General features: G+C 46.6%; 1 protein-coding gene across 1 annotated transcript; it reads left to right on the top strand.

Moving 5' to 3' along the window:
• Positions 1-811: 811 nt before the first annotated feature.
• Positions 812-17,008, top strand: TRAF1 (TNF receptor associated factor 1). Its single transcript, XM_086625254.1, has 10 exons — positions 812-1,020; positions 2,737-2,821; positions 6,603-6,701; positions 8,298-8,459; positions 11,938-12,009; positions 12,917-12,982; positions 13,716-14,153; positions 14,651-14,828; positions 15,424-15,572; positions 16,720-17,008. Exons 1-10 carry the CDS (start codon positions 812-814, stop codon positions 16,933-16,935), a joined length of 1,674 nt encoding a protein of 557 aa, XP_086481380.1. The 3' UTR covers positions 16,936-17,008.
• The last annotated feature ends 9,263 nt before the right edge of the window (positions 17,009-26,271 follow it).

The raw sequence follows: 26,271 nt of genomic DNA, 5'->3' as shown, positions 1-26,271 counted from the left end.
TAATACTGAGGTTATTGTGTGTCAGTACCGTTGTGGGAAAAATAGGTTTATAAAGGCACTGTTGTGTTCAAACAACCAGGTCCCTGGTTGAAAACTTTTCTTGAACTTTGCAATGAACTTGTGGAGGCACTCGTATCAGTTTTGGTCGTATCTCCGAAGCTAGTCAACTGCACAGCTCTTGTTAACCAGACCCAATATTGAACGTGCAGGGCACCTTGGCGTGCGTGGCTCGACGTGTATCTGGTTAGAGCACAAGCACAAGGCCCTTCGTAAACTTGAGATTTCCTTTCTCATTTGGCTACTAGTTTTATGTCTTCGGGGAAGCCACTATAAACACATCGATTGCTCGGTTTCTGCATCTATGAAGATTAATCATTAATTTTGGCTGCTGGGAATTGAAGGTAGTTGGGGATTTACTCTACAGGAAATAATACTGTGTGATGTGGACTGATGGGATTGTAGCTCAAAGATGACAGCAATATTTACTTCATCTTTCTACAAGCCAAAAAACTCTGGGAAGAAAACCCCAAGCCTTCATTTTAATATATTGTCCATTTTCATGTTGTATTTGAGGGAAATTTTAAATCTGTACAGTAATTTCCTGCTGGTACCCAGTCAAACCCACTGTGACATTTAGTCACGCATGTCAGCTACAGACTCAATTGAACAGATCACCAGATTACTGCACAAGTTTGGAGCTGCTCGTGGACTTTGATGCCTGATATATTCTCTCACATCAAAGTGAGCGTGTGTCTGCTTGTTTGAGCACCTTTTTTTTTTTTTCCTTATCTCTGACAGTAGTTTACTTCAGATGGCTGAGAAAACAACCAGAGGCCCGCAGGATGTCCTGGGCTCTTCTCCCGATGAAAATGAATTTCCTTTCGGATATCCCACTAACATTTGTGAGGATGTGCCTGATCAGAAGTACCTGTGCAGCAATTGCAATAACGTTCTGAAGAAAGCCCTGCAAACGCTCTGTGGGCATCGGTACTGCTCCGCCTGCCTCTCCTGGATTGTACGGTAGGTCTTTGCTCCAGAGGGTCCCACTGCCATGGTGGATTCTGCAGCTGCAGGTGCTCCCAAGAGCTGTGTTGTACCACTGTGCTCAGTGGATGAGTCTGTGGCTACCTGGCCCGCTGGACCACAGTCACTTTACTGTCTGGAAGTTCTTAGCTGCGATGGACTGAAGGATACTCTCTACCTCCTTCTCGTTTCAGTGTGGACATCTCCAGGGTGGGAAAGGCTGCGTTACTGGGCTGGACAGATGTCAGTTTTTCTGTGTGTCTGAGGCAATGATGCTGATTTAACCTTGGGGAACTAGTGCAAGGCTGACTTAATGCTTGCATGAGACTTCACAGTCCTTTCATAAGTGGTGTTATGGGATTTTAATTTTTAATTTTTTAATGAGTTTTATTTTTATTAACTTAGTTGGTTCACTACATGTTAAGGTGCTGCTGCCATTAGTGACAAACAATGACAGCCGTTGTCCTGGAGAACCTTAAAACCAGGGGCGGGGTGGGGATTTGCTTTGATCGATTGCCTGCTTCTATCCTGCCTTTTCTTTCGACAATTACACCTTGATCCAGAGCCTTTGGAAAAGGGTATGTCTGCCCTGCAGGAGAGAGGTGAAATTGCAGTACAATTCCGTGTACGTGAGCTGACTTTAGCTTTAATGTTTTGGAAAGCAGCAGCTGTCAAGATGCAGTGAGTGGGCTTTGGTACTGGCTAAGTAAGTCGGAAGCCTGTTAACGGTGCTTCTTCATGGATGTTACTACTAAGCTACTTTGTGTGTGCCAGTTCATGCAGTCCCAGCTCTGATCAGTGTGGGGCACCTGAAAAGCTGAGTCAATGCACTGGCCACTTGGGATTTGAAGATCAACGTGTAGTAATGTAAAAATGTATTGAAATTAATATATATTTGACCAACTGACATAAATCTGCTACTGTAATCTAGAACAAAGCCTCTTAATGAAGCAACATAAACTGTAAATTCAGAAAACTGCCAGCAGGACATAACAGGAGTTGTTACATCTTCCCACCAGAGTCTTACAGCACAAATGGGAAACTGGCTCAAACAAGCTAATTAGTGCAGTTTGAAATCAGTTATGCGCTGGTTGAATGAATGTTTTTCTGGTGAGCTGCTTGGTCTGTAGTAGTTCATTGTTTGCCTGGATGCTAAACAGCACTGGCAATGAAATACACCGCTAGTAAAGTTGTTTTTTTTTTCGCTTTTCCAATATAAAACTCTGTGCTAAGTATTTGGAGAGTAGATCAAACCCTTTTTCAGGTGCAGTAGGATGTTAACTCTCTAGAACTCAATTCTGCGCTGGTTCTACTAGATCTTTGTAATTTGAGGTCTATGTATCTATCTTGGGAAAAGGGGCATTTTCTGTGTTTTAAAATACTTTAGTTTTCATCTTACCTTTCCTACATTGTGTTTTTGCATAATCATGAGATAAATAGGTTCCCAGCTTTGTTCTTTTTTGTGATCCAGGCTGCTCTCTCATTTTGCTGCAATACAGATAAAACATATAGGCCTAGTCCTAGTTTTGAGGAGTAGAACAGCAGGAGTTTTTGGCATCAGTGTGTTCAAGAATTGGCCCTTTAATGAACAAAAGCTATGGATTTTGAGTGGAAATTTCCATGGTTTTATTTGTGTCAGTGTCTATACAAAGACCTCCTAAACTACAGTACACCAACTGATTGTTATTTCATTCTTCTTTTTTTTTTTTCCAGAAACAACAAAAATGCCATTTGCCAGAAATGTAAAGAGGAAGATCCCAGCACTTTAAGTGAAGGAAGCCTATTGGCAGAAGAAAGGGTAAATTACAGTTCATGGATCATTTAATTTCTCATTAACCATTCTTTTGGCTACTCTATAGTCATCATTGGACTACAGTTTAGAAGGGAATAATAAAAAATGTGATAGCAACTGATAGTTACACATTTTAACTTATGCTTTAGTCATTTGGATTTCCCACAGCTTTTGATTTGAAAAAGTAGAATGGCAGCCTTAGGACTTTCCAAGTCCCTCAGGTTCTGCAACATAAAATCCCACCCTCTTCCAAATAATTAACTTGTTATTGTCTCAAAGTAACCAGTACTTTCCTACTTGTAATAATATGTCTTAGCTGTTACTTACTATCCTTAGTAAGTATCCTAGTGGATTTTTCAGTCTCATGGTTCTCTGCACCTTCAAACATATTCTAAAACTTACAGGTGGCGCATCCCTAAGAAAAAACCTAGAGTGTTGGCTAGCCAGCTGAATTGCCCAGAAATTATTTTGGTAGCCAGGGTATCTGGAGGAAATAGTGGAAAACGTAGAGCTGAACATAATAACTGATGAAAACTATGCACTGGCAAATGTTTCGTCTGTAGTTTAACGGTGAGGTCTCTTTTGCTGTTGTGTGGTTTTCCAGGCAGACCACTGCTCTGTTCTGTATCCTGAATACGAACTGGGCCATAGGGCTCACTCCCTGCTTGCCTTTTTCCATCCTTTCTGATTACATGCAGGAATACCAACAGACACACATTCTGTCTAAATTTGTTGGGGAAAACCAAAACCCAGTAGGCAGCTGGCAGTGAGGTAAATGTGAAGTTTAGGAAGCAACTGCAACAAAATAATAAATCTGCAGTTAATGCTGAACTTGGTAAGATCTGAGAAAAAATGCTCAATTCTGCAATAAATGTCCCAGTATAGAATTTCATGCATGATGTAACCACAAATAGGTGCAGATAAACCCTTGCGAACGTTGTATCCTATGTTGACTGTCAGTAACTTTGGGATTACTCTGCTGTGGGATTCTGACCAAGTCTGCTGGGATTTCTGCAGAATCTGTGGGTGGGTTGTTGTAAACATGGCCCCACTCTTGCGAGCTGATCTGCCTGGGCAGATTCTTACGCCTTTTGAGGGTCCACATGAAGTCAGTCACCAGGAAGGCATGAGGATCTGCCTGTGTAGATCAACTTAAAACAAATGGTTGGAGTTTTTACACGACACAAATAATGAAGATTGTTTAGCAGATTTGTTCTTTAGATCTGTTCCTGATAATCTCTGCTTTACTTTTGCTGTGGTTTTGCTTAATGTTTATTTCCTATGCTGTTTATGTGTTTATATTTTAAATAAGATAACTACATGAAGAAAAGAAAGGCCATATCAGGATGTGTATTTGCCTTAGCTTATCCCATGATCTGTTTCTGTGGTGACTCCCATCCCTTCCCTCTTACACTTTTAATTTATGATCCCTTCCTATACAACACAAAGTCTTATCATGGTTCTGTTCATCAGTATCAGTTACTGAGCACCTGCATTTGTCACTGAAATCAGTTGGAGGAGCAGGAGCATCTTCCCAAGCCTCTGCTCACATCCCATCTGCTGTCATTCGTGGGCCTGGCTCAGGGGACAGTTCTCTGCTCTGCACTGGACACCAGCCGATTTGTGGCTCTCCCCTCTCTAGCTGTGTTAGAGCAACTGAGGATCCTGGTTCAGCTGCAGATGGCCAACATTAGCTGGAGAGAAAAAAAAAAACAACCACTGGATTTATCCTGGAAAGCTTTTGGTCACATTGATCCATTTGCTAGACTTGTTGCTAGCTGATCTTCATGATCGCATGAGCTGTAGAGCAGAGTCCTCCCTTAGCCAGAAGCCATAGGATCCACATTGTGTGGGTGAGAGCGCCAAGGAGTGCCTCTGGCAGCGGTTCTGGGATGGGGCAGGGGACCCCCACTTGTGTCACAGCCAGCCCTGGGCAGGTCTGTGTTCCACGAGAGCCACCCGTGATCACCATCAGCAGCCTCTGCACCGACATCTTCCTTTGAGATAGCTAAAATGGAGGAGGGGAGATGTGCAACTACAATATATCAGATCAGAAAGAAATATTTTCTGTTTCCTTCTGTTTGACCCAGAAAGCTTTTATGTCAGCAAGAGTCATCTCATTTACTGAATGAGCATCTGACTCAGGTCCCTAAAGAAGTTCTGGGCAAACTCAGGTTCCCAGATAAGAGGGCAGAGGTTCAGGTGAATATTTTGAAGTAGTGACCTCTGCGGATAAAAGAGGAGATGAGGATTTCCTGGCCTTTTTTTTACCTGAGTAGTGTCCATAATCATTTAGCAGCTAGATGTGTGATACGAAAAGCACGGGGAATGCACATAGCAGTAAGGAACCCATGCACTGCTGGGACTGTCCCTCTAGTTAAATATATTTTAAATGACCTGTTTTGTAATGTCAGGAAATTCCTCGAGTTTTTCTCTTATGACACAGGGGGAAAAAGCCACCATGTGCCCGATAACTTGAATTTCTTTTCTTTGATTTTGCACACAAATTAGAGTAGGATGTTTTAGAGGATGAGGCTGGTATGCTTTCACTAATTGTACATTGATTGCTAGCTTATTACATAAACTCTGCCACAGATGCAGATGAAGCCACACGTGTTTTCATACAGCCTACACGATTATTTTTTAGTTCCTTGTTTGTGGAGTTGTTTGCCATTTGTGTGCAAAGTTCTGGACTTTGCTTGCAGGTAGAGATTAGGAAATTAATTTCTGTGAGACTCTGCATATAGAAATATATCTCACTGATACCATTTGTAGAATTGGCTGTCCTTCTTTTGTGGGATTTAATATGACAAGTTTAGGTAAGTGCAAGCATCTTGTATCTAGATTAAAAAAAAGAGGAATGTTGATTCTGATCTTTTTGTTTGCTTATATTTTTTAGCTCATTGTGTAGAATTTCAGCAACTTTATTGAAATGTGGGCATCATTTGGAAATACTTTCTTCCCTCTATTTGTAAAGCTCCTCTTGCCCCAGTTCTTGCCTTGCTCTGTGTGGTTACATGGGAAATCTGCAGTCCTCTGTATTGTGTATTTACCAACAGAGTATCTAGAAATGTGCCATGAACTTCAGTAGGGCTTGTTCTTTTGTCAGTGAACCTATTTTGATCGTGCAAGATGTAATATTAAAAGTGTGTAGTGTTTCATAATTTACATAATTGTACAATTTTTCATGGTTAACTCAATAAAAAAATCGACATAGTGCAAAAGTCCCCCACTGACATATGGTTTCTATTTCTTCAGTGCATAGTGCCGTACTAAATGGAAACAGCCATGGCCTGAGAAATGTGCTCTCACTGCAGAACAGTCTGAGTCCTCTCTGCAGCACGTTTAGGAGGTGTTAATGACCCCAGTAATGAAATGCATGCATTAAGAGTGGCACATGGCAGCACCCTAGAGTTGGGGTCCTGTCAGCACATTCATTGCCTGTGACATATTTCAGGCTTCTGTGAAAAGAAACTTAAAATAATAGCTGTAGTTGGCTAGGCTATTTAATTTCAGTAAATTTATATCACATCAAACAGCTTATTTTCGAACCATAAGCAAGAAATTATTTAATAGTTATTAAATTATTAATAGGCTCCTGCTCCTGCTCCACTAAGATTCACTTGCTAGGTTAGAGAGTCTTACAGCAATACAGTAAATTTAAAAAAAAATAAGGGGTTTTTCAAGATCTGAAATCGTGACACAATCACCTTATTCCTACGTCAAAAATACATGCTGGAGTACTTTCTGACCAGTGTTTTTTTTCCTTACTGTGTTTAATTTCCAGGCTTTTGGTGATGCTGCCATTAACAAAGAGATTTCTGAACTGCAAGTACACTGTGTGACCCTTGGATGCAGTTGGTCTGGTATCATGAAAAATTTCGAAGTACGTTTAGAGGCAGTTCATTTAAGTTAACATGCACTCTTTTCTTGAATGGGGACGGAAAGACAATGAAATGAGATTCTCAGCAAACTCAAATTAATCCAACAGCAATAGAATCAGTGAAGGTATCATGATTTATACCAACAGAGTATCTGAAAACATGCCATTAACTTTAGTAGGGCTTTGACCAAATCCAGAACATCCCGAATGATTGTGAAGTTACTGTTGCACAAATTTACATCAACTATGATTTATTTTTTTCCAGTGGGTTTACTTGTTATTTAAATGCAAGGATGCTGCAAGCAGGTTTTGACAGACCAGAATACTTCAGTCTCCAGGACATTGTTATGGGCAATATCCTGAGCATGTTTTTATAAGGGAAGTAATTTCCTCCTGCGTAAAGGACTCCTATTGATTGAATGTGCTCATCATTCTTTTCAGACTGATGTGAAATGCTCTGGGTGAAATATTTAAATGGGCAAGATTTGTGAATCTGCCATGCAAATTAGAATAATGAAAAAATACAGATAATTCTGATACTAAATTAGCTCTATTTTGATTCCCTGGTGTAGGAACAGAGGGTTTTTCTGTATTTATAACAGAGAGTCTGCTGTGTACCTTGTATGGCTGTGTATCTGATAAGTAACTGAGGTGCTGCCTTTTCTTTGCTAATTTGGCACAAATTTTCTATTTGAGTGTGTTCCTCTTTAAGGAAAAATCTACCCAGTTTGCTTAGCTTCCTAGTTTTGAGAATTGGAGCCCCTCTCGGCATGAATACACAGCAAAATTGATTTGAGAGTTGGGCGTGTGATTGAAATTGGCATTTCTGAGCCTGTTCTATAGGCACAGCCATCTCCCTTGAAAGGCAAAATCAGTTGTGACACAGTGCCTGCGGAAGCTTCAGGAAAAGAGGTCAGAATAAATAGTTCTTATTGAAATACCATGTTTCTAAGAATCTGAAAGTAGTTGGATGTAGTTATGGTAGAAGTAATGCTGATATTTTTTTCTTGTTGATATGAGAGGGTGCAAATATAGTGAAAAGGAAATGTTTTAAAAGTTATTTTGAATATGGGTAAGGGTTGTGTCCTAATTGTTGCATGGAAGGTGTCAGATGTCCATTCTTTTACGCTGTGCAGAGATGTCAGCAGAATAACCACATTCATCCTACCAGCCAGAGCAGGATGGTCTCAGTGCACAAAAAAAAACCCAAACCCCACAGAATCCCAAAAGCAGAAAACCACCCTGAAAAAAAAAAAACAACAGGCTAAAAGTTAGAGATCTCTAAGACAAGGGAAAAAGCTGGGACCAGGATGGTATTGTTTTCAAACAAAAGCACTAGAGAGAGACAGTTCAAGGCAGATCTCTTGTTTGAATTTATCAAAAGTTGTTTGTTGGGTTTTCTTAAGTTAAGAATTAAAAAAAAAAGCCCCAGGAAAGCTGGTGAATTTTTCACCAGTAATCTTGGTAGTATTGTGGAGTGGGACTTTACCAAGCTCAGCAGAAATGCAAAGCAAAGTTCTAGTCTGGCAGAATGGAGACTATTTATAGAGAAATGCATATCTACAGTTTACATTTTGGTTTATAACTTTTTGCTTGCAGGAGCACCAGAGCTTATGTGAATATGCTTTAATCCCTTGTCACACTGGTTGTGGGCACGTGGTGATGAGAAAGAAACTCGCAGACCATTTGGAAAATGGATGTGTTAACAACGTGACAGTGTGTCAGAAATGTAAGCAGCCCTTGTCCAGCAGTGAATACCAAGTAAGAACATTTCTCTGTTTCAAGTGAAAGTTTTATGTTAATGGCTTCAATAATTTGTCATGACGTTTTTCATCCTGATTTCATAAATGCTATTGCACTTAGAGAATATTGAATTTTGCTGAGTTTGCTGATTTTTCCATGCGTGTGTTGGAGGGGAAGATGAGCTGTATTTGATAGTCTGCTTGTGATGCTATAACAGAGAGGGAAATATCTGTGTGCTCAGCCAGGGCTTGGGCAGCCCATGGTTTCACTCCTGTCTCAAAGCATGTCCCAGTCTGAGGTAGGTAAGAGGCAGGAGGACACAGACAGTGGCAGAGAAGAGATCTTGAAAGTCACTGGAGTTTTATTCAAACTATAACCACCTACAAATTTGTAAGGCAGGATTTTGTCAGTATTTCTATTAGACATAATCAGGTGTAGCTCTCCAAATTAGCAGCAGTGTCCACATATAGAGCAGGAAGAGCATACTCTGAATGTGCTGCAGATTTCTCAGTGACTATTTAAACGTATTTACTTTATATTTTTTATGTTTAAGTTCTGTTTCCCATTGTTGTGACAGGGACTTGCAAAACGTATGCATCTATACCTTGTATATATATACACACACAGAGGATAACACTAGTCTGTCCCCAGCATTTGCTCAAGATCCTCTTTAAAACAATCTTTTTTTTTTTTTCCCACAAGGTTGTAGTTGATCATCAAACTTTTTAAGTTTATGTTACCAAATCTATTGCATTCTTACTTAAAAGTAATGACTTACTCAGTTAATGCTCAAAATTATGACAGCAGGGCAACACGATGCGTTACTGACTTGCAGATTTTAAGTGCCTCCATTCATTTTAACTTGAATAAAAGATGCTCTTTATTTTTACTCATTTTGCAGATGCAGCAGGTTACAAATGCTGAGAGTGGTCTGAGGGCATAAAGTGAGCTAATAGAAACTCTTCTGTGTTGCTGAAGAAGGAAATGGTGTGGTGGGGCAGATGAAAAGTGACAGAAAATTGTTTTTATACAAAGAGATTGCCACAGATGTAGTTTCAATGGCACGCTTCTCAGCCTCACCATGGAAGTGCATCATCCGTTGTTTGGGATGTCAAGTGGTTAAAAACTCCTGGAGCAAAGCAATAGCAGCATGAATGAGAGATGCTCCATGCCTGCTAACACTGCTAGGTGTGTCTTGATTTGAGAGCTCTGAAACATTCTCATCCCAGACTTCAGACCCCGTGGGCTCTGTTATAGCAGGAAGTGTTGGACAACACTCTTTTGGGGTGTAGCATAATGAATATTGTTCCCTCCAGATGATTTAAAGAGAATAATTGCCAGCCTTGGAGTTTTCTCCTGGAATGGAGGTACAGTGATATAAGACCTACCTGGCAGGAGGGTTGTTGTGAATATCTCAGAAACGTAGCCTGAAGTAAGTAGGAGTGGATACCTTTGCATGTTGGAACTGTCACTGATTTTCCAAATACTGAGCTGTGAGATTGACTTGACGTGGGGTAACAGTCCTTCTGGGGTAAGAATAAGGCACTCTTGCTTCTTGGGAAGCTTTTGCATGTGCTCTTCATGTCTTACTAACTTACAGAGAGAGGATAGCTGGACCCAGGCCCATTTTACCAGAGCTATAGCCAGTTTATGTTTCAGAGAGACCATAAATACCAGAAGGTGGCAACACTTAATCCCTTTCTGCCTTCTGTAGGTGCAGTAGGCACTGGAGCAGGAAACCTGAGCTCTGTGTGTTCCCTGAGCACCTTTCTCTTTTCAGAGGTCTCTGACACCGCAGATCCACCTCAGCGAGCTTCGTTTTCCTGCAATAAAGAAATGTTTTCCACCCACTCATTCTGGTTAGCTATCATCTAATTAATTTTTTGGTTAGGAAACCTTGGCAAGCAAGCAGAGGATTGGCCTTGAGATGTTGATTTTTTCTCTGCCTGCTTTAGTTGTTATTTGTAAAACTGGGATTTTGCTGGTTACGTGATCTGCTTTATTAAATTAGCAGTTACATATAAGATGAACTTTCATTACTTCTGTGCATTCTCTGTGTCCACAATCCTCTGGGAGCAAATAGTAAGTTTTGGGGCGCTGCTCTTGCTCTCTCCATCTTAGCCAATCAGTTACTGGTCTTGTGATTTTTGCTTTTCCATATTTTAAAGAAACTTCTCACCAGCCCCTCTCCCCCCTCAAGAAATCAGCCATCTGAAGGAGTCAAACAGCAGAAAAGAAGAAAATTAAGGTGTACTTTGTGCAATAGCTAAGATACAGAGTATTCAAAATTGAGTTAGAGAGTGAGAAAAACCTATGGCTGAGGATTGAAAGAGAAACCTCAGGACTTTTTGTCAGGGAGACTTGAAGATTGCTGGAATGGCTTTATCAAAAGATTTCTAGACTGCTATAGGAAATGTACTGGCATGCAAAGGGGTTTATAAGGATTAAAGACAGACCCCCTGAACAGCACGGATTGGAAGCTGACAGTTGCTGTGTTAAATACACGTATTACAGTTGTATGAACCAATGGCAGGAGGATTACTTTACCCTTCTTGGAGCCAGAAATGGCAGGAAGTCTCGTATTAGCAGTAATGCCTTTTGCATTAGCACATCACGATGGAAAATTTGGATTGCAGCCTTCAAAATGTTAATAAGCAGGATGCAAGAAGGGTCTGCACATTAAGCAAACTATATGAAGTCAATGCAAGAAGAGTTTATATTTGAGTTTCCTGTATATTTGCTTTCTGTTCTGTAATCCACCTGCATGTCATTGCATATATTTGTGTGTGTACATATATGTGTGTGTGTGTGCATATAACTATGGTTTGAACTGGGCACGACTTGCACACTGCCACTCTTGTATCACATTCCCCAGGGTGCCTTTACAAAGCATCTGTAAGTAGTTTCCAGAAGCTCTGGGGCCCATAGGCGAAAGATTGCACTTTGTACTTTCACTCAACAGGTATTGCATCTGGAAATCCGTCGCGGAACACGCCTGCCAGGCTGGGAAGGAGAGTGATCAGCTTAGAGGCTTAGCTTGAGAAACCTCTGAGTCTGCAGTCTGTTGTACAGGGGACAGCAGAACCCACTTTTAGCAGATGTGCTTTAACCCCAAATTTCTGAGTGTTATTTCCTCTAAAAAGAAGCCAGAGAACTCTGCAGCCGTTGCATGGCAAGACCCAGCGCGGGCACTCTGGACAGGGGTACAGGATTTTGCACCATGTGTTGCGGAGCTCATAGTGCTCCTTGGGAAGTTACCCTTCCTTCTTTTACCCTTCCTTAAATCCACACCTTCCAGGAAGAAAGTAAGAAATTTATTGTCAACTTTTTCCTCCATAACACAGAATTTCTTGTAGAAAAGCCGCCCAAACCCCCAAGTTTCTGTAAAATGGGAATAGCGTTCCCAAATACAAGTGCTCTTTCAAAGACTCGTAAGTAAAGATGCTCGAGGATTTTAATAACATACTGAATTCTTTTCTTCTTGTTTTAATAACAGGAACATTCATGTGAAGGCAATTTATGTAAGGAACAAAAACGTGTACAAACGGAAGCACCATCAAAGGAAAAGGTGGGTAAGAGATGAGTGAATGCAATACAGCTTTATTTCAGTTCATAAAGTCTCACTTGTCCATTAGATGAAATGGACATCTGAGGGTGTCTGCAGATGTGGCAGTTGTATGGAGGCACGTTTTACCTCCCAGTATAGATCTGCTGACTACCTTCTCTTCCCTGGTCCCATGATTAACTTGATTAAATTATAGAATCATAGAATCATAGAATGGTTAGGGTTGGAAGGGACCTCCAAGATCATCTAGTTCCAACCCCCCTGCCATGGGCAGGGACACAGTCCAATTATCTTCTCAATTAATCTCACAAAAATGACGAAATGCTTGTTTCCTTTCCAATATTCAGGGAGAACCACTCGAGCAGAAGGGTGTGCTGTATAGCAGCATATTTAAAGAAACATGCTTTTGGTTGTGAAGGAGGCTAAATCTGAACGTCAGTCGGAGCTTTTGGTCTGATAGATCCATCCATTCCCAGGATGTGCTGCACAACACAGCTCATCTGTGCATTCTCCAGGAGCAGGAAGAGGGTTGGAGTGGCTGTGTGCATGGTCTTGTCCACTGTGGTGGGCTGCTTTGCTTACTGGCATCTTATTTATGAGAAGTTGTTACTAGGGGATCACTGTGGTTTGTTAGATTGTGTTAGATGATTATGGGATGTTAGATGGACACTCAGCTGCCAGGCTGTGTGCAAGAAACTTGCCATCGACCACACTCTGGATTGATTGACCGATGAATTTTCAAAGCCAGTTGGACACTGTAAGCTGCGGTCACCTTGACTTGAATTAATGTGATTTAACTGATTTATAGCTGCTGGGATTGTGGCCTAGTTGTTTGTAGATCAATAAAATAATCCTTTTCAGCTGGTATTTGATTATTTTGGTTTGGGTTTGGTTTTTTTTTTTTCAACAGAACTGCCCTGCACCCTTAATCAGCATGGATGGATGCCGTTTTTCTGAAGTGGGCTGTTCGTTTAGGGTGAGTGAAACGGCTGCCTTCGGAAGGTCTCAGATGGTGTCAGGCACTCAGCACCGTGCCTTTGGTCTAGCTTGCCTTCGTGTTCAAGGCAGTAGGCCTTGATTGAAATATCTGTTTAAGAAAAGTGGGAAAGTCTACCCACTTTTAGTAGACCAGCAGAAGTGATGGTGGAACTGCCATGGTTACACAGTGTAAGGTGCAGCCTTACTTCAGCCTGTGATGCGCCGTATCCTGCACTGTGCGTTCACTTCAGATAAAAGTAGATGTCGATTCCAGTTCTGCTGCTTTATCATGTTCTACTCTCTTTTGGATAGTCTCTTCAGGGTGACATCTTTTAAAACAGTAACGGGTCTTCTTTGCATTTTAGTTTGCATCTGTTGCTTGTCTCTTCTTTTGTGCACAGTATGTGTATTAAATATTGGCTCATTTGAGAATCTTGCTGGGACTCTGCCTGGCATCCTGTTCAATCAAGAAATTGCAGACAACTGTTTTCTTGTTACGTAGCATGTGTACACACGTGAACACATAACCTAAACTGATCATTGGAGGGCTTGTTGGTTTTCCTCCCTCTGCGTCTCCTCCAAGAGTTGGCTGCTATGTAGCTGGACTTGTATCTTGCAGTTCTTCCATCTCTGTCTCTCCCCAGGACTTAAAGGGAATGTTGCTTGATTTGGCCCCGGGCCAGTTAGGGTAGTTGTGCAGAAGTTGTATTGACAGTGTCTTCTTCTTACAGGGAAGCAAAGAGAAGATAAAGGAGCATGAAAAAACTGCAGTTGGGGCCCACATGCTGCTTCTACTGCAGCACATCAAGCAACTAAAGGAAAGTGTGTGCACTGCTGCCAAAGCTGCAAATGGTTTTGTCCCGCAGTCAGAGCTGAACGTGAACGGTGCAGGAAAAAGCATCTCTGATCTGCAAATCCCAAGGGGGCTGGAAATCAATGGGGGTCTGGAAGTAGACTGTTTTCCTCGATCTTCTGTTTCTGAAGATGAATCTCTTTTGGAACAACTTGTGAGGGAGAAAGTGATTTCTGAGCTAGAAAACAAGCTACATGTGTTTGAGAATATCGTGGCAGTGCTCAATAAAGAGGTGGAGACCTCTAACTTGGAAATCACAGCTTTTCGGAGACAGAGTGAACTCGATCAAAATATAATACGAGGCCTTGAGCTGAAGGTAAATAGTGATGATAAGTATTGTCTGTTTGCTCGTTTCATGGATAACAAATACACATGTCAGAGAGAGGTGGTGTAGAGATCAGGACAGGGACGGGCACAGGAATCTGAGCTGTCAAGTGTTAAGTTCTGGACACATCTACAGGATCCTTTTGTTGTTTTGCATGAATTTGCAGATGGGAATCTCTAATATCTCTTATCTAAATCCATCTTTAGGTAGTTAGATTTTCGTGAGAGTTTTGAATGTTCAGAATTTGCCATGATCAGGCTGTGAGCGAGCAAGATGGTTGTTTAATTGGTGGATCCTCTTAAAGCAGCATTATGCCTGGAAGACCAAACAACCATCTAGCCAGTTGTTTGCCTCGTGTTGATACATAGCTGTCACTTAAATCAAAGGAGACCCTCCAGAAGATGAGGTCTCCAGAACCATTTGCTACTTCTGCAGCACAGCAGCCTGGAGAGGGGGGGTTGATTGAGAACTGATTTGTTTTTTTCTAGATTGCAGAGTTGCACCGGTGTCTGACACAGAAGGATGCAGGCCTGAGCAGTCTTCATAAGAGTCTTCTGTTCTCTGAGCAAGCTTCCTATGATGGGGTCTTTCTGTGGAAAATAACAGATGTTGGCAGGAAGTTACAAGATTCTGTGACTGGAAGAACAGTCAGTTTGTATTCACCAGGTAAAACATGACCTATGCATGTGTTAGCAACACCCAGTCCTTCAGAAAATACTGATTTCTCTAGAATAGTGCAGCTTTCTGCTCATGTGGGCAGGAGGTTCTTTAAAATAGCTCCTTAAACTAAGATGCTGTTTAGGTGGAGACCTCGTGCTCTCCTGCCTGTAATTCAGGGCAGCTGTGATGCGCTCTTCCACAGAGTTGTGTTCTATTTTGGGCTTTCATTTTGCAATTTGCCCTCTGCCGCAGCTGCTTCCAGTGAAATCTGCTTGATCCATCTTGTCTAACCCACAGCTTGGTGCCTGTGGTACCAAACAGCTTTCTGCAGCAGTTGTCTCCCATGTGAGAAGTAATTTGATTAGGTAAAATATGCCTGTGTGGCTAATAACAGGTAATTTTCGCGGAGACCTGAGGCACTAAAAGGATTCCAACCTCTGGATTTTCATTGCTTGTAATCTCCAGGGTGTACTGATGTGTCTGTTCTCCTCTCTGTGAGAGCAAAACACGTCATACACTGCCTTGTCCCGTGTGTCAGAACACTCGTTAGGTCTTTTTTTTTTCAAAGGAGGCTTTACTAATGAAGAGTTGTGATTTTCAGCTTTCTACACTGCAAAGTATGGCTACAAGGTCTGTCTGAGGGTCTACCTGAATGGGGATGGGACGGGAAAAGGAACCCACGTGTCCCTGTTCTTTGTCGTCATGAGAGGAGACTACGATGCTCTGCTCCCGTGGCCGTTCAGACACAAGGTGAGAAGGACAACCTTTCCATATGTATCCAGTAGAAACCTGCTGCTTCTCCTGCTGAACACAAGGGAACTTTTCCTCTGGAGTTTAGCAGAAGTTGGAGTGCTTTCCCATCTTCCTCTCCAATGGCTACCAGCCATACTGTAACCTTGGGTAATAATTTGTCTCTGAATGGAATGGTTTACACACAGGTAAAGCTGCTCTCACAGAGATTCCATACTGTGCCTTGTAGGATTGTCAAACTCCAGAACACTGATCCCAACCTGTGTCCACCTGAGCTAAAGCCAGAGACGTTTTTTCCTGGCTCTTGCTGTACATAGATACTCTCAGTTTATGAGGGAATTATGATTTTCTGCCTGAAATCTCTACAGGTGTTAGAAACGTGAGGTTAGAGTCTACTTACAAACATGCCATAGGTGTCTTACGTGATCCTGATCTTGTTTTTTCTCATTAAGTGCGATCCGATAACGGCAGCAATGGTTAGAAGAGCAGTGAAAGTGTGCGCAAGGTTCTGGTCTCTGTTCCAGCACGTGCCTTCGTGTGGGAATAATTCTGTAAGCCTTTCATATAAATAGCCTTACTACCATTTAGCAGCCAAAAAATACAGAAATCAAAGTCTCCAGTCCTCACTGTGTTAAAAAATAATTACATACATTTCACATTTAAAGCTAAAGAACAGTGAGGTAATAATAGTGGTAACGAGATGGGGAGATTCTATACAGATATTTAGGTTTTGTCTTCTACATATTTGCGTGCAGGCAACCGAGCTGTTTCTTTTGATTCCAAACCACAATAACAGAATGAATGTAATGACTGTAACCAGACTGGGGCTTTGGTTAAGTTGTCAGATGAGAGAGGAAAAAAGTCTTTGGACTGTGCAGTTCTCTACCAGGAAATAATTCCCTACTTTGCTTTGCTGTATTTAATTTTGTTTTGCGGGTGGCAAAGTTTTAAATGTGTCATCTGGGAACCGCTGCAATCTCCCTTGTTCACATTAACTGACCTTGCAGGTTGCAAAACATTAATTATATTTTGTATTTAATTACTGATAGAGCATCCAGCTGCTTTTGCAGTGTGTTTGCACTTCTCTGATATTTCCTGGTTTGTTTTCCAGTTCAGTAACTCATCGTGGCTGCGTTCTGTTTTTCAGGTTACGTTTATGTTACTGGACCAAAATAACAGGGAACACGTTATTGATGCGTTTCGTCCGGACTTGACTTCTGCTTCATTTCAGCGACCAGTGAGTGACATGAATGTTGCAAGTGGCTGTCCCATGTTCCTCCCTTTGGCCAAACTACAGTCACCTAAATATGCCTACGTGAAAGAAGACACGCTTTTCCTTAAGTGCATTGTAGAAACAAATTAGTAAATCCTGAAGTACGGGTGCCTGGTAAATCACCCACTGAATTTCATTAGTTTACAAGAAAAAAACCCACCAGCTTGAGACCTTGCATTAGTTTTCATGTGCACACAAAATCCAGGGCGCCTCAGCCTGTGCTTTACTGCCTCAGTTCACATCAGCTGAACATCTGCCTGCTCGAGTGAGCTCCTGCTGAGCACGCCGGGTGCTTTGCCCAGCGCCCCACGGAGCGTGCTGCTGCAAACGAGGTGTGATTGTTTCATGGAAGCAGCTGATGCTCCTGGTGTAGACATGGGTTGCAGTCACTCCCCTGCAGATGCACTTGTGGAAGAGGCACTGTTCTTCCTCACACCCAGCCCAGGTGTGGGTCGTTCTGCCTACCTGTCCCGGGCTCCCCTCTAGCACCCCGGGGTTCACAGGTTCCTGGGGTGCAAGGGGTGAAGCTGAGCTTTCCCCACCCTCCGGCAGCGCGGTGGCTCCCTTTCGGAGCGAGCACCCATCGGACCGCGCTGGCTCGTAGCCCTGGTGTGGGATTTTGGCTGCTCCCCCACCAGGGACAAGGGCAGATTCCTTCCCCTGAGGCACCGACCCGGTGTCTCTGTGCTTGTTGATGACCTTGAAAGCAGCGAGTCGTGGATGGCATTAGTAGCTTGAATTCCTTATACTGGATGATTTATTTCTTGCTATTTATTTTAAGCCTGTATTTATGTGCCCTGTAAAGAGATGTTCTGTTGCATCAGCAATCGCTGACCAGATTACCCTGTGTCTTGGGGAAATTACCCCTTGTGTTTTCAAAGAAATCACTTGACTTTCCCATTTCAGACGTGGAGCTCTGAGGGTTGTTAACCCCTGGGATGTCCAGAGCTGCCAGTCCAAGCAGTGGTAAAGACCCCTCAGTAGCTTTGGTTCAAAGTCTTCAGTCACTTCCTGAACCTTTGAGGCAAGTGACTTTTTAGAAAATATTGATTGGGTTTTTTTATTGCTTAATTCTTTTTATGTGCTCTGATGTATAGGTCTTTTCACACGCTAAAAGAGAAGTAACTACTAGGCATGTTTTTGTCTTTTTTTAAAAAAAATAGAGATAAGGAATGAATAATTTTTTTTTATAAGCAAGTCAAGCTTGGAAATGTCTGGATGCATGCAAAGTTAAAATGCTACACCTGATCCCTAAAAAGCAGCAAGCCCCCCCCCCTCATCATTCCTGGCTTAACAGCTGTTTGCCAGAATCAGTGGAGTTGAGTTGGGTTTTGGTGCAGCAGTTTCTGAACTTCCAGCATCTGTGTGCCACGGTACCGCTCGCTTGTCCGGGACTCCGGGCTGTTCCGCGGGACAGGGGGGGACAGCAGTGAGTAGAGCCAAGGGCTGACCTGGCAGACAGAGGCAGGTGTGTATTTATAAGCGAAAAGCTTTTATGCAATTATTTTATTCCTTTTTCCTCTGCAATATTTCCCGTGTCTCAATTGAAAACACAAAGCTGACAGACAATATTGTGCCCACTGCGTGAGAAGGGAGAGGAGAAACTGTTTGTCCACTTATATTTTTGCCAACCATGGAAACCGCAGCCGTCCAGCAGAGCTGGTGAAGTGTCATGTGCTGTGACCAACCTCCAGCCTGACTCCTGGCATAGGAAGAGCTTTTGCAAATCTCTCGTTTCTGTCTTGACAGTATGCTTTAAAATAATTAGTTGTGATGAAGTATCAAATTTCGAAATAAACCCCACTCCATAAACACATATCTATCAAAGCTTGTTTGTATTCTTTGCCATCACACACACAGTCTCTCTCTCTCTCCCTCTCTCGTCTTCTTTATTCCATGTTTATAATGTTCTTTCAGGGACAGAAAGTTATTTTTCCAGTAATGTGCCAGACCCTGTAACCACACTGGAGTAACATGCCTAAAAATATTACGCTTTTCATAGCTGTGTAATTTTGACAAGTGCTGTATTTATTACAATCATTCTTATTATAATTTTATTTATTTCCTAAATAAAGCTCACTCACTCTGAAAAAGTTTGTGTTGTTTTCACTGTAAAATCGGGAATTGAGTGACTTGGAGATGCTGTGATAGCAGTTGGCCATAGGAACAGCTGAGCAGTGCTGCAACACTCCCTTATTTCTACTGTGGTAGCACCAAGCGGGTTTACCCAGCGCGGGACCGAGAAATAACCATCCCCTGTCCTGAAGAGCTGATAATGCCAACAGCCAACCGAGGCGCCCGGGATGGAGCCCCTTCCCTGTGGTCCTGCAGGAAACCAGTGGAAGCTTTGGGAATGAACCCCAAAGCATCTCTCCTGTCAATGCCATAACGACAGGGTCACCTTTTCATTGCCTCTGGAAGTTGGTGTTTGGATGGAAGATGTAGCACCCAACGTATGGGGGTTTGACCTGGAAAATTGAATAAAGGGTGAGCTCCGACTCCCACGGTGCTCCCATACCTGTGCAAGCTCTCCTTGGTCCTCGCTGGCAATGGAGCTGCTTTTCCACTGGGGATTTTTAATTAGCTGCTTTTATTGTAGTGGGCTTTGACTTCCCAGGGCAGCTCGGCCGCCTCTTTGCTCCGCTGTTAACGTTTTTGTGCAAAATCCTGTGCTGCGTAGAGCTGATACCTTTTAAAAATAATTAGGAGGGTTTTCCTTGTGTGTGAGAGACAGAGAGAAGGTGGGGGGAAATGAGTCGAACTGTGTGTGGGTGAGAGCTGGGGAAAGAGAAAGTGTGTGGGAGAGAAGATGCGAGCACGTGTGTGCGAGGGAATACTGGTGTGTCTGGGTCTGCACTGAGGGAAGCAAAAATACGTGTGTGTGGGGGTGTGTGTGCGTGTGCAGGCTGAGAGATACACCTCGGTGCTTTCCTCGAGTGGGATTTACAGGAACGTTTACACTGATTTTCTCCGACTCCTGTGCACAGCCAGGATTTCGCTGACGGCAGGAGCCCAGTGCTGCTCCAGGCAGGGGGTCAGAGCACACGGAAGCAGCACAAGCTGCAGGGAAGCAGAATCACCCAAACTGTGACCGGTACCAGCTTGCACCCGATCTGCCCCGCGTGCAAGAGCCAGGAAGGACGGGGTGGGCTGGAGATCTCGCTCCGCACCTCCTTTCTGCAGGGGGTCCCGGGGAGCCCTCGCTGGGGCACCCTCCTTGGAGGACAGGGGTGACGATGGGAGAAGGGACCCGCTTGGTAAAAATCAATTTAAAAAGTTCACTGGAAGCCCTTTGGTTCCAGTTTTCTTTCCAGCCAGACTCCAGAGAGGGAAACCGCTGAAGTAAAACAGAAGGAAAGGTGCAGGGCTGCGGAGTTTGCAGGACCCCGTGCTCACCGTCCCACAGCGCAGGGCTGGAGCAGATGTGTCCTTGGACCACTTTGAAATGGAATCACTGGAGGAGCACCACGTGGAGCCAGCTCTTGGGGTGACTCAGATTGGATGGCACATGTCTGCAAAGGGAGGAAATCCGTTACCAGCTGTGCTTGTGGGGCCAACAGCTCGTTGGTGTAAAGCCGTCCCTGGGACAGGAGGTGGATGAAGCGTCGCTCGTTTACATCAGGTAGGAGCCAGGCTCGCAGGAAGCAGAGGCGAGCGGAACTGCCGCGGAACTTGTGAAAACAGCACGTTTATCGTGGGCTCTGTGTGAGTGCCATCGATGGAAGAGTCTTGGGATTGCTCAAATCCAAACCAGCAGTGAGACAGCCCGGAGCCACAGGCTCAAGCCAGGGGATGGAGCCCGTGCCGGAGCATCGTGGGCTGGATGAGCAGGACTGGTCTGGGGCTCGCCTCGGCTCCCGAGGAGCAAAAGCAAAGAGCTGGAGCCTGTCGTTCCCGAGCTGCCGGCTGGGTGCGGGTTGGGAACACCTGGCTAGAGGGAAGGGGGAGTGAAATCCCCCATGGCAAGCAAGGGGCTACCAGAGCTGGCCTGGCCCAGGGGTGCCCGGTGGCACGCGGGGTCCCCATCTGCACAGCATTGTGCTGCACAGACACAGCCTGAATGCTGCTTGAACGCTGACAGTTACAGTTGTGCCAACAGTTCTGCAGCTGGGTGAGCAGCGCAAACACCCCCCAGTAAACACAGATCTTCGCCCTCCATTCTCACTTTTCCCCAGGAGCAAAATAGGTTTTTCTTTCTCTCTTCCTCTCTCTTTCTCATTCTGTCTCTCTCTCCTTTCTTGCTTTCTCTCTTTCTCTCTCTTTCTCTCTCTTTCTTTTCTTTCTCTCTTTTTGTCTTTTTTTTGCGGGAGGATGTCTTTTCTGAGCTATACTCAGGAACTGCAAACGTGTACATAACATATCTGTATCAAAATCATGTAAGGGCTCCATTAATATAAACCTTGCACGGCTGTAGAACACTTACAAGCTCTTCGTATCTTATCAAATCGCATAGAAGCACACAAAGAAAGTGAAGTTTAAAAAAAAAAAAAAGATATGGATTAAATTCATGCTAAATAAACAATAAAAAGACATGAAACCCAATGCCTACATGCTCTTCCTTTTAAAAGCACTGCTGGCATAAACCAGCTGACTGTCAGATTTAACTGCTCTGACCCTAATTACAAGCACACCTTCGTTCGAATACGCCCTTCGGTGCATCACTTTGCTCTGAAAGGGCTCGAACAAGAGCTGACTGCCCCTGCGCCGCGGCACCGCCGGAGCATTACCACGTCCATGTGGAATGCGTTGAGCTGCGGCGTTTCCCAAACACGGGGCTCCACTCCGGGCTCTGGTATTCCTGGAACAGGCTCCTGATTTTCATCTCCAAGACCTTCAGCCACAAAAATCATCTTGATAAGGAAACAGAGGACACTTGATGGGAAAGAAACTGAAATCGGAGCAATATCAAGTGTTCTCTAATCCAACAAATCACTTCTGTTGTGGAAATGAGCAGCTAAAGGGATTTTTTTTTGGTCTGGACCAAATCAAATGATGCAGAAAACCCAAAGAGTTTTAGAGAGCTTAGTCAGGACTGGTTGCTCCGTGTTTAATGGTTAGGTTGGCAAAGAGTTGTAGTGCTTCTGTAGCTATGATGGCCTAAAATAATCAAGGATAAGGTTTGTAGGGAAAGATGATATTTTTTTTAATCTACTAATAAAGCTGAAAAAAAAAACAAGTAAACTTTTAGGCTTATAAATCCCTCTTTAGCTCAGGAAGAGAGCTCCTAACCTTGTACACAGTTGCTTTGAGCTTAACCTGGTTGTGCTGGTCAATGAGATGGTTTCAGTGAAAAGGTGGTTGAGACCCGTGGAGCAGAGGGAAGCATTGATGGAGAGTGAGATAATCACGTCAACAGCCTCGAGCTACTTGGGCTGTAACTACTTCTGGCACGGATGTGTCCCATTTCACCAGCTGAATCTCCAGACCCAAACGGCACTTGTGAGCTGTTGTGAACAGCGCGGGAAGGATTGCTGCACTGGCTCCCGTGGGTGCTGCACCGGCTCCCGTGGGCGCTGCGCCGCAGCCGCGTGTCGCTCGGCCGCAGGAGGCTCCGGAGTCCTTTCTGCAGCTCCTCTCGGTGCATCAGGCCTGTACCTCACAGGCAGCTCCATGTTTGGGTTTCCATTCAATATTCCTTGGCTTCGGTTTCCAAGACTACAAGCCAACATACAACCCCTCCTCCCACTCCTGTTTTCAAAGAAGAAAAAACACTGTGAAAAGCAGCTCCCCGATTGCGGGGCAGTTTTCAAAGCAGGAGGAAAGGCAGCGCCGACCGCTGCTCGCCCCGCGCACAGCCGCAGGCTCTGCTCCGGCCAGGGCTGCTGCCAGCTCCCGGCCGGGCTGAGCTGTGGTTCTCCAGTGCTCCATCCTCATGCGAGCAGGAAAGCACCTTCCCCACCTCTGCAAGTGCAGGGGGTGGCAGAGCAGCAAAATGTTTTTAAGGACAAAATGAGGGTGTCAGAGTACGTGGGGCTTCATTCAAATGGCTTTGCAAATGACGGTTGTGTTGGGAAATTCGGTAGCGGGGAAGGAGCCGGGGTGACGTGCCCTGGGAGCCCGCGCTGGCCCCGCTGCCCGGCTGAGGATGGCAGCGGATCGCCGGCACTCAGCTTTGCGCCATCGCTTGGGGGCTCATTCGTTTCTGTTCGTTTGCTTCTACTGACTGGATTTAGACAGCAGCTTCGCTGCTTACCTGGCACGGAGAGCAGGTCAGCATCTCCTGCCAGCTCCGCACGCCCGGGCACCGAGGGCTCTTCAGCTGGGCATGGGACAGAGGCACAGAAATATTCCTGTCGGCGTGGGCCTGGGCGGGTGCTCCTTCCGCAGCGGAGTGTGTCAGGCGTCATCCCTCTGAGGTCCCTGGAGCCCCACCAGTGCTGAACTGGTGCTCAGCTGTGTCCAGCCATTGCTGCCAGTAGCTCCAAACCAGTGTCTGCCAGGAGCCACCAGCCTTCACGCGGTGCCAAAGAAACAGCATCTCCAGAAGCTCCCCCGACTCCCCAGGGGTGTGCGGGAAAAGCCAGGTGGGTGTGCAAAGGAGGAGGAGGAGGAAAAAGAGGAGGAGGAGGAAGAGAAGGAGGGAGAGGAGGAGGAAGGTGGTACCCAGCAGCTCACTGCAGTGGGAGCTGAGGCCACACTCTATGGGATGGTGCGGTGGGAGCACCTGCAAAGCACCAGAGCTCAATGGGATTGTGTGACTTCATTCGTGTTAGGACATAGAGGATGCATCTCAAATTCCTTTTTTTTTTTTTTCCGTTCCACGGCGACGTTCTGTGCCCTTTCCATTGGCAGGTGCTGAGTTTGGGGTGCCCTCTCCGCACTGGAGCGTTTCCAGTAAGGCTATCCCTGCTTGCACCCGTGGTGAACTTGATCCAGCGTTTGATTTATGTGTCACATCATCCGCATTCCCATGCCAGAGAACCACGATGCCGCAAACGTAAACCGTGGTGGCTGGGAGGAGGGTGTAAGAACGTCCCCGTTTGCTGCTCCGCCAGCACGACGCGGGGCCAGCCTGGAGGGCAGCGCTGCTGCAAGCACAGCGGCCGCCGCTGCGCTTTCGGTCAAACCCAGCGCCACCAGCCGCGGCCAAGCGAGCGGCGGAGTTTGTCCAGGGGCAGAGTGATGGTGCAAGAGTTATTTTAGTCCTGCAGTGACTCACGGCGAGCGCACCATGACTCACCGCAGAGTTGGGTCGCTTGGCTGTTTTGAAGATGTGTCAGGTTCCCCGTGAAGGCGAAGGACAGCGTTTCACACCGAGGGGGGAATGAGCTGCCATTTTTTCAGCTGCTTAAACCTCTGCAAACATGGGCCCAAGCTTGGGCAGTCGGGCAGAGGCACAGCATGGCAGGGCCTGGCACTGCAAGATACGGCATGGCACAGCATGTCGGGCCCCCGCCCGCCACCATCTTTGCACTGCGCTGGGCTTTGCCGTACACGCAGGGACCTGCAAAGCAAAGAGGAGAAAGAACAGCCTTACGGCACCCATCGCTCGGGGAACTGCGTTCCCCATCAGGGTCACACGCGTGGCATCGCCCACACGCCGCCAAGGGCCAGCTGCTGGCTAGGGGACACTGACACCAGCGTTTTATGAACACGTTTGATTAATTAAAGTGATTTCTAAGATGACAGAACCACACAGAGGTGTTTAAAAGGCAGTTAGTGCTGTGCTCCCCATTCCTGTGCGCGGGGAGCTGCCCAGTTGCAGTGCAGGGTCTTTGCAGGTGTGCTACAAGCCCTGGCACGGGGAAGCTGCACAGAGATCATCAATTGCATCGACTCTGCTTGTGCTTGGCCAGACCCTGCACCGGGAACCACGTTCTCTGCTGCCTGAGCAGGCCTGAAAACGTTGCTTTTTTGGCAGCACTTTCCAACAAACAGCAAATCCTTGAGATTTCTTCTTGGCACTGACCTAAGTGTTTTTGCAGTGATTGATTTTCTCTGTTGAGATCCAGAGAAAGCCTCCCCCCGTTTCTAGGAATCCCGACGAGCACAGGTTGTTCCCTTGTGCTGGACAATGCCGTGCACTGGGGCACCTCTGCCCGCACCCCATGCTGGGGGAACCGGGGGTGCCCCTACCTGGCTGCAGCCACCAGTCGGGGAGGGGGACAGGCAGGGAGGTCCCCTGTGTGTGGCACAGGCTGACGGTGCCCTCACCACGGGCAGAGGGTGCAGGGGCCAGCCCTGGGCGCCCCCGGGGACCGCAAAATGCGTGGGTGCAGACAGAGGCTGGCGGGTGGGTGGGGTGATGCTGCCCGGGGGGGCTCTGGGGTGCGATGGTACCTGCGTGGGGCAGCAGCAGGCACCGGCGGCGGTTGCAGCCGGTACCCCACGCCCCCGCTGCGCTCTGCCCTTGCACCGGGGGTGCTGCGCGCACACGCCGGGGCACGGGGGCCGGGGCCGTGCCGAGCCGCGCCGTGCCAGGCCGATGCGATCCGAGCCGTGGGAGGCGGCGGAGGCGGCCCCGCGCTAATTGCATAAGCGGGACGTCAATGCCCGCGGGAGGCGCGGGGGGAAGCGCGGGAAGATGGCGCCCCGCGCCCTGCCCCCGCCGCACGCTCCCCGCCGCGGCCCCCGGGCGGGCGGGCGCTGACCCGGCGGCGGCGGCGGCAGAGGGGCGGCGCGGTGCGCGGCGGTAAGGGCAGCGCCGCGGGAGCCCGGGCCCGGCAGCGCGGGGGCGGCGGGGGCGCGGGGCGGCGGGAAGCGCCCGGGGCGGCGGGGCTGGGGCCGGGACCGGGGCCGGGACGGGCGGGCGGGCGGGACGGCGCCGCTGCGCCTTTGAATGAGCCAATGGCGGCGGGGCCCGCGGCCGCCGCTCCCGGGGCTGCCCGCGGCGCTCCCGCCCGGCAGGTGCCGCCGGACCCGCCGCCCGCCCGCGCCCGCTCCGGCCGGGGGCGGGGGGGGGGGGGCTCGGTGCCCACCGGCCGCCTCTTGCCGGTGGGTCCCGCTGCCCGGCACGGCGTGCGAGCTCCCACCGGGGACGGCGGCGAGCGGCGGGAGCTGTGTGCCCCCCCTCGGGGCCGGGTGGGCGCCGAGCCGCCTTCGCTTTCATAACCGCTCCCGGGCGCGCGCGGCTCGGTGACATGTCGCGACTCGCTGCCGCCGGCCGGCCGGCCCCGCTCCCGGAGGAGCGCGCTTTTTTTTTATCGCTCGCACCCGGTTTACCGTAAGTTTAATTGCTGCTGCCCGGGCGGGGTGCTGTCGGGGAACGGGAGTGCTGTAACCGCCCGGGCGGAGGCACTTCGCGTTGCTCGCGGCACGGTGGGGGTTCGGGGGGTGCTCGCGGTGGGAGGTCACGGGTGTTGGCGTCACGGCAGCGCAGTAACTAAACCGGGGGGGGAAAGTAACTTTTACGTTGTGTTTGTGGTGTCTGTTGGGGATCGCGGCTGCGAACGGTCCCTGCCCTGCGCACCGAAACCTTCGCGGTGG

Source organism: Tauraco erythrolophus, chromosome 22 (genome assembly GCF_009769465.1).
Source record: "Tauraco erythrolophus isolate bTauEry1 chromosome 22, bTauEry1.pri, whole genome shotgun sequence".
Classification (NCBI taxonomy): domain Eukaryota; kingdom Metazoa; phylum Chordata; class Aves; order Musophagiformes; family Musophagidae; genus Tauraco; species Tauraco erythrolophus.
The sequence above is the reverse complement of the archived record's forward strand: the minus strand, read 5'-3'. Positions and strand labels throughout refer to the sequence as shown.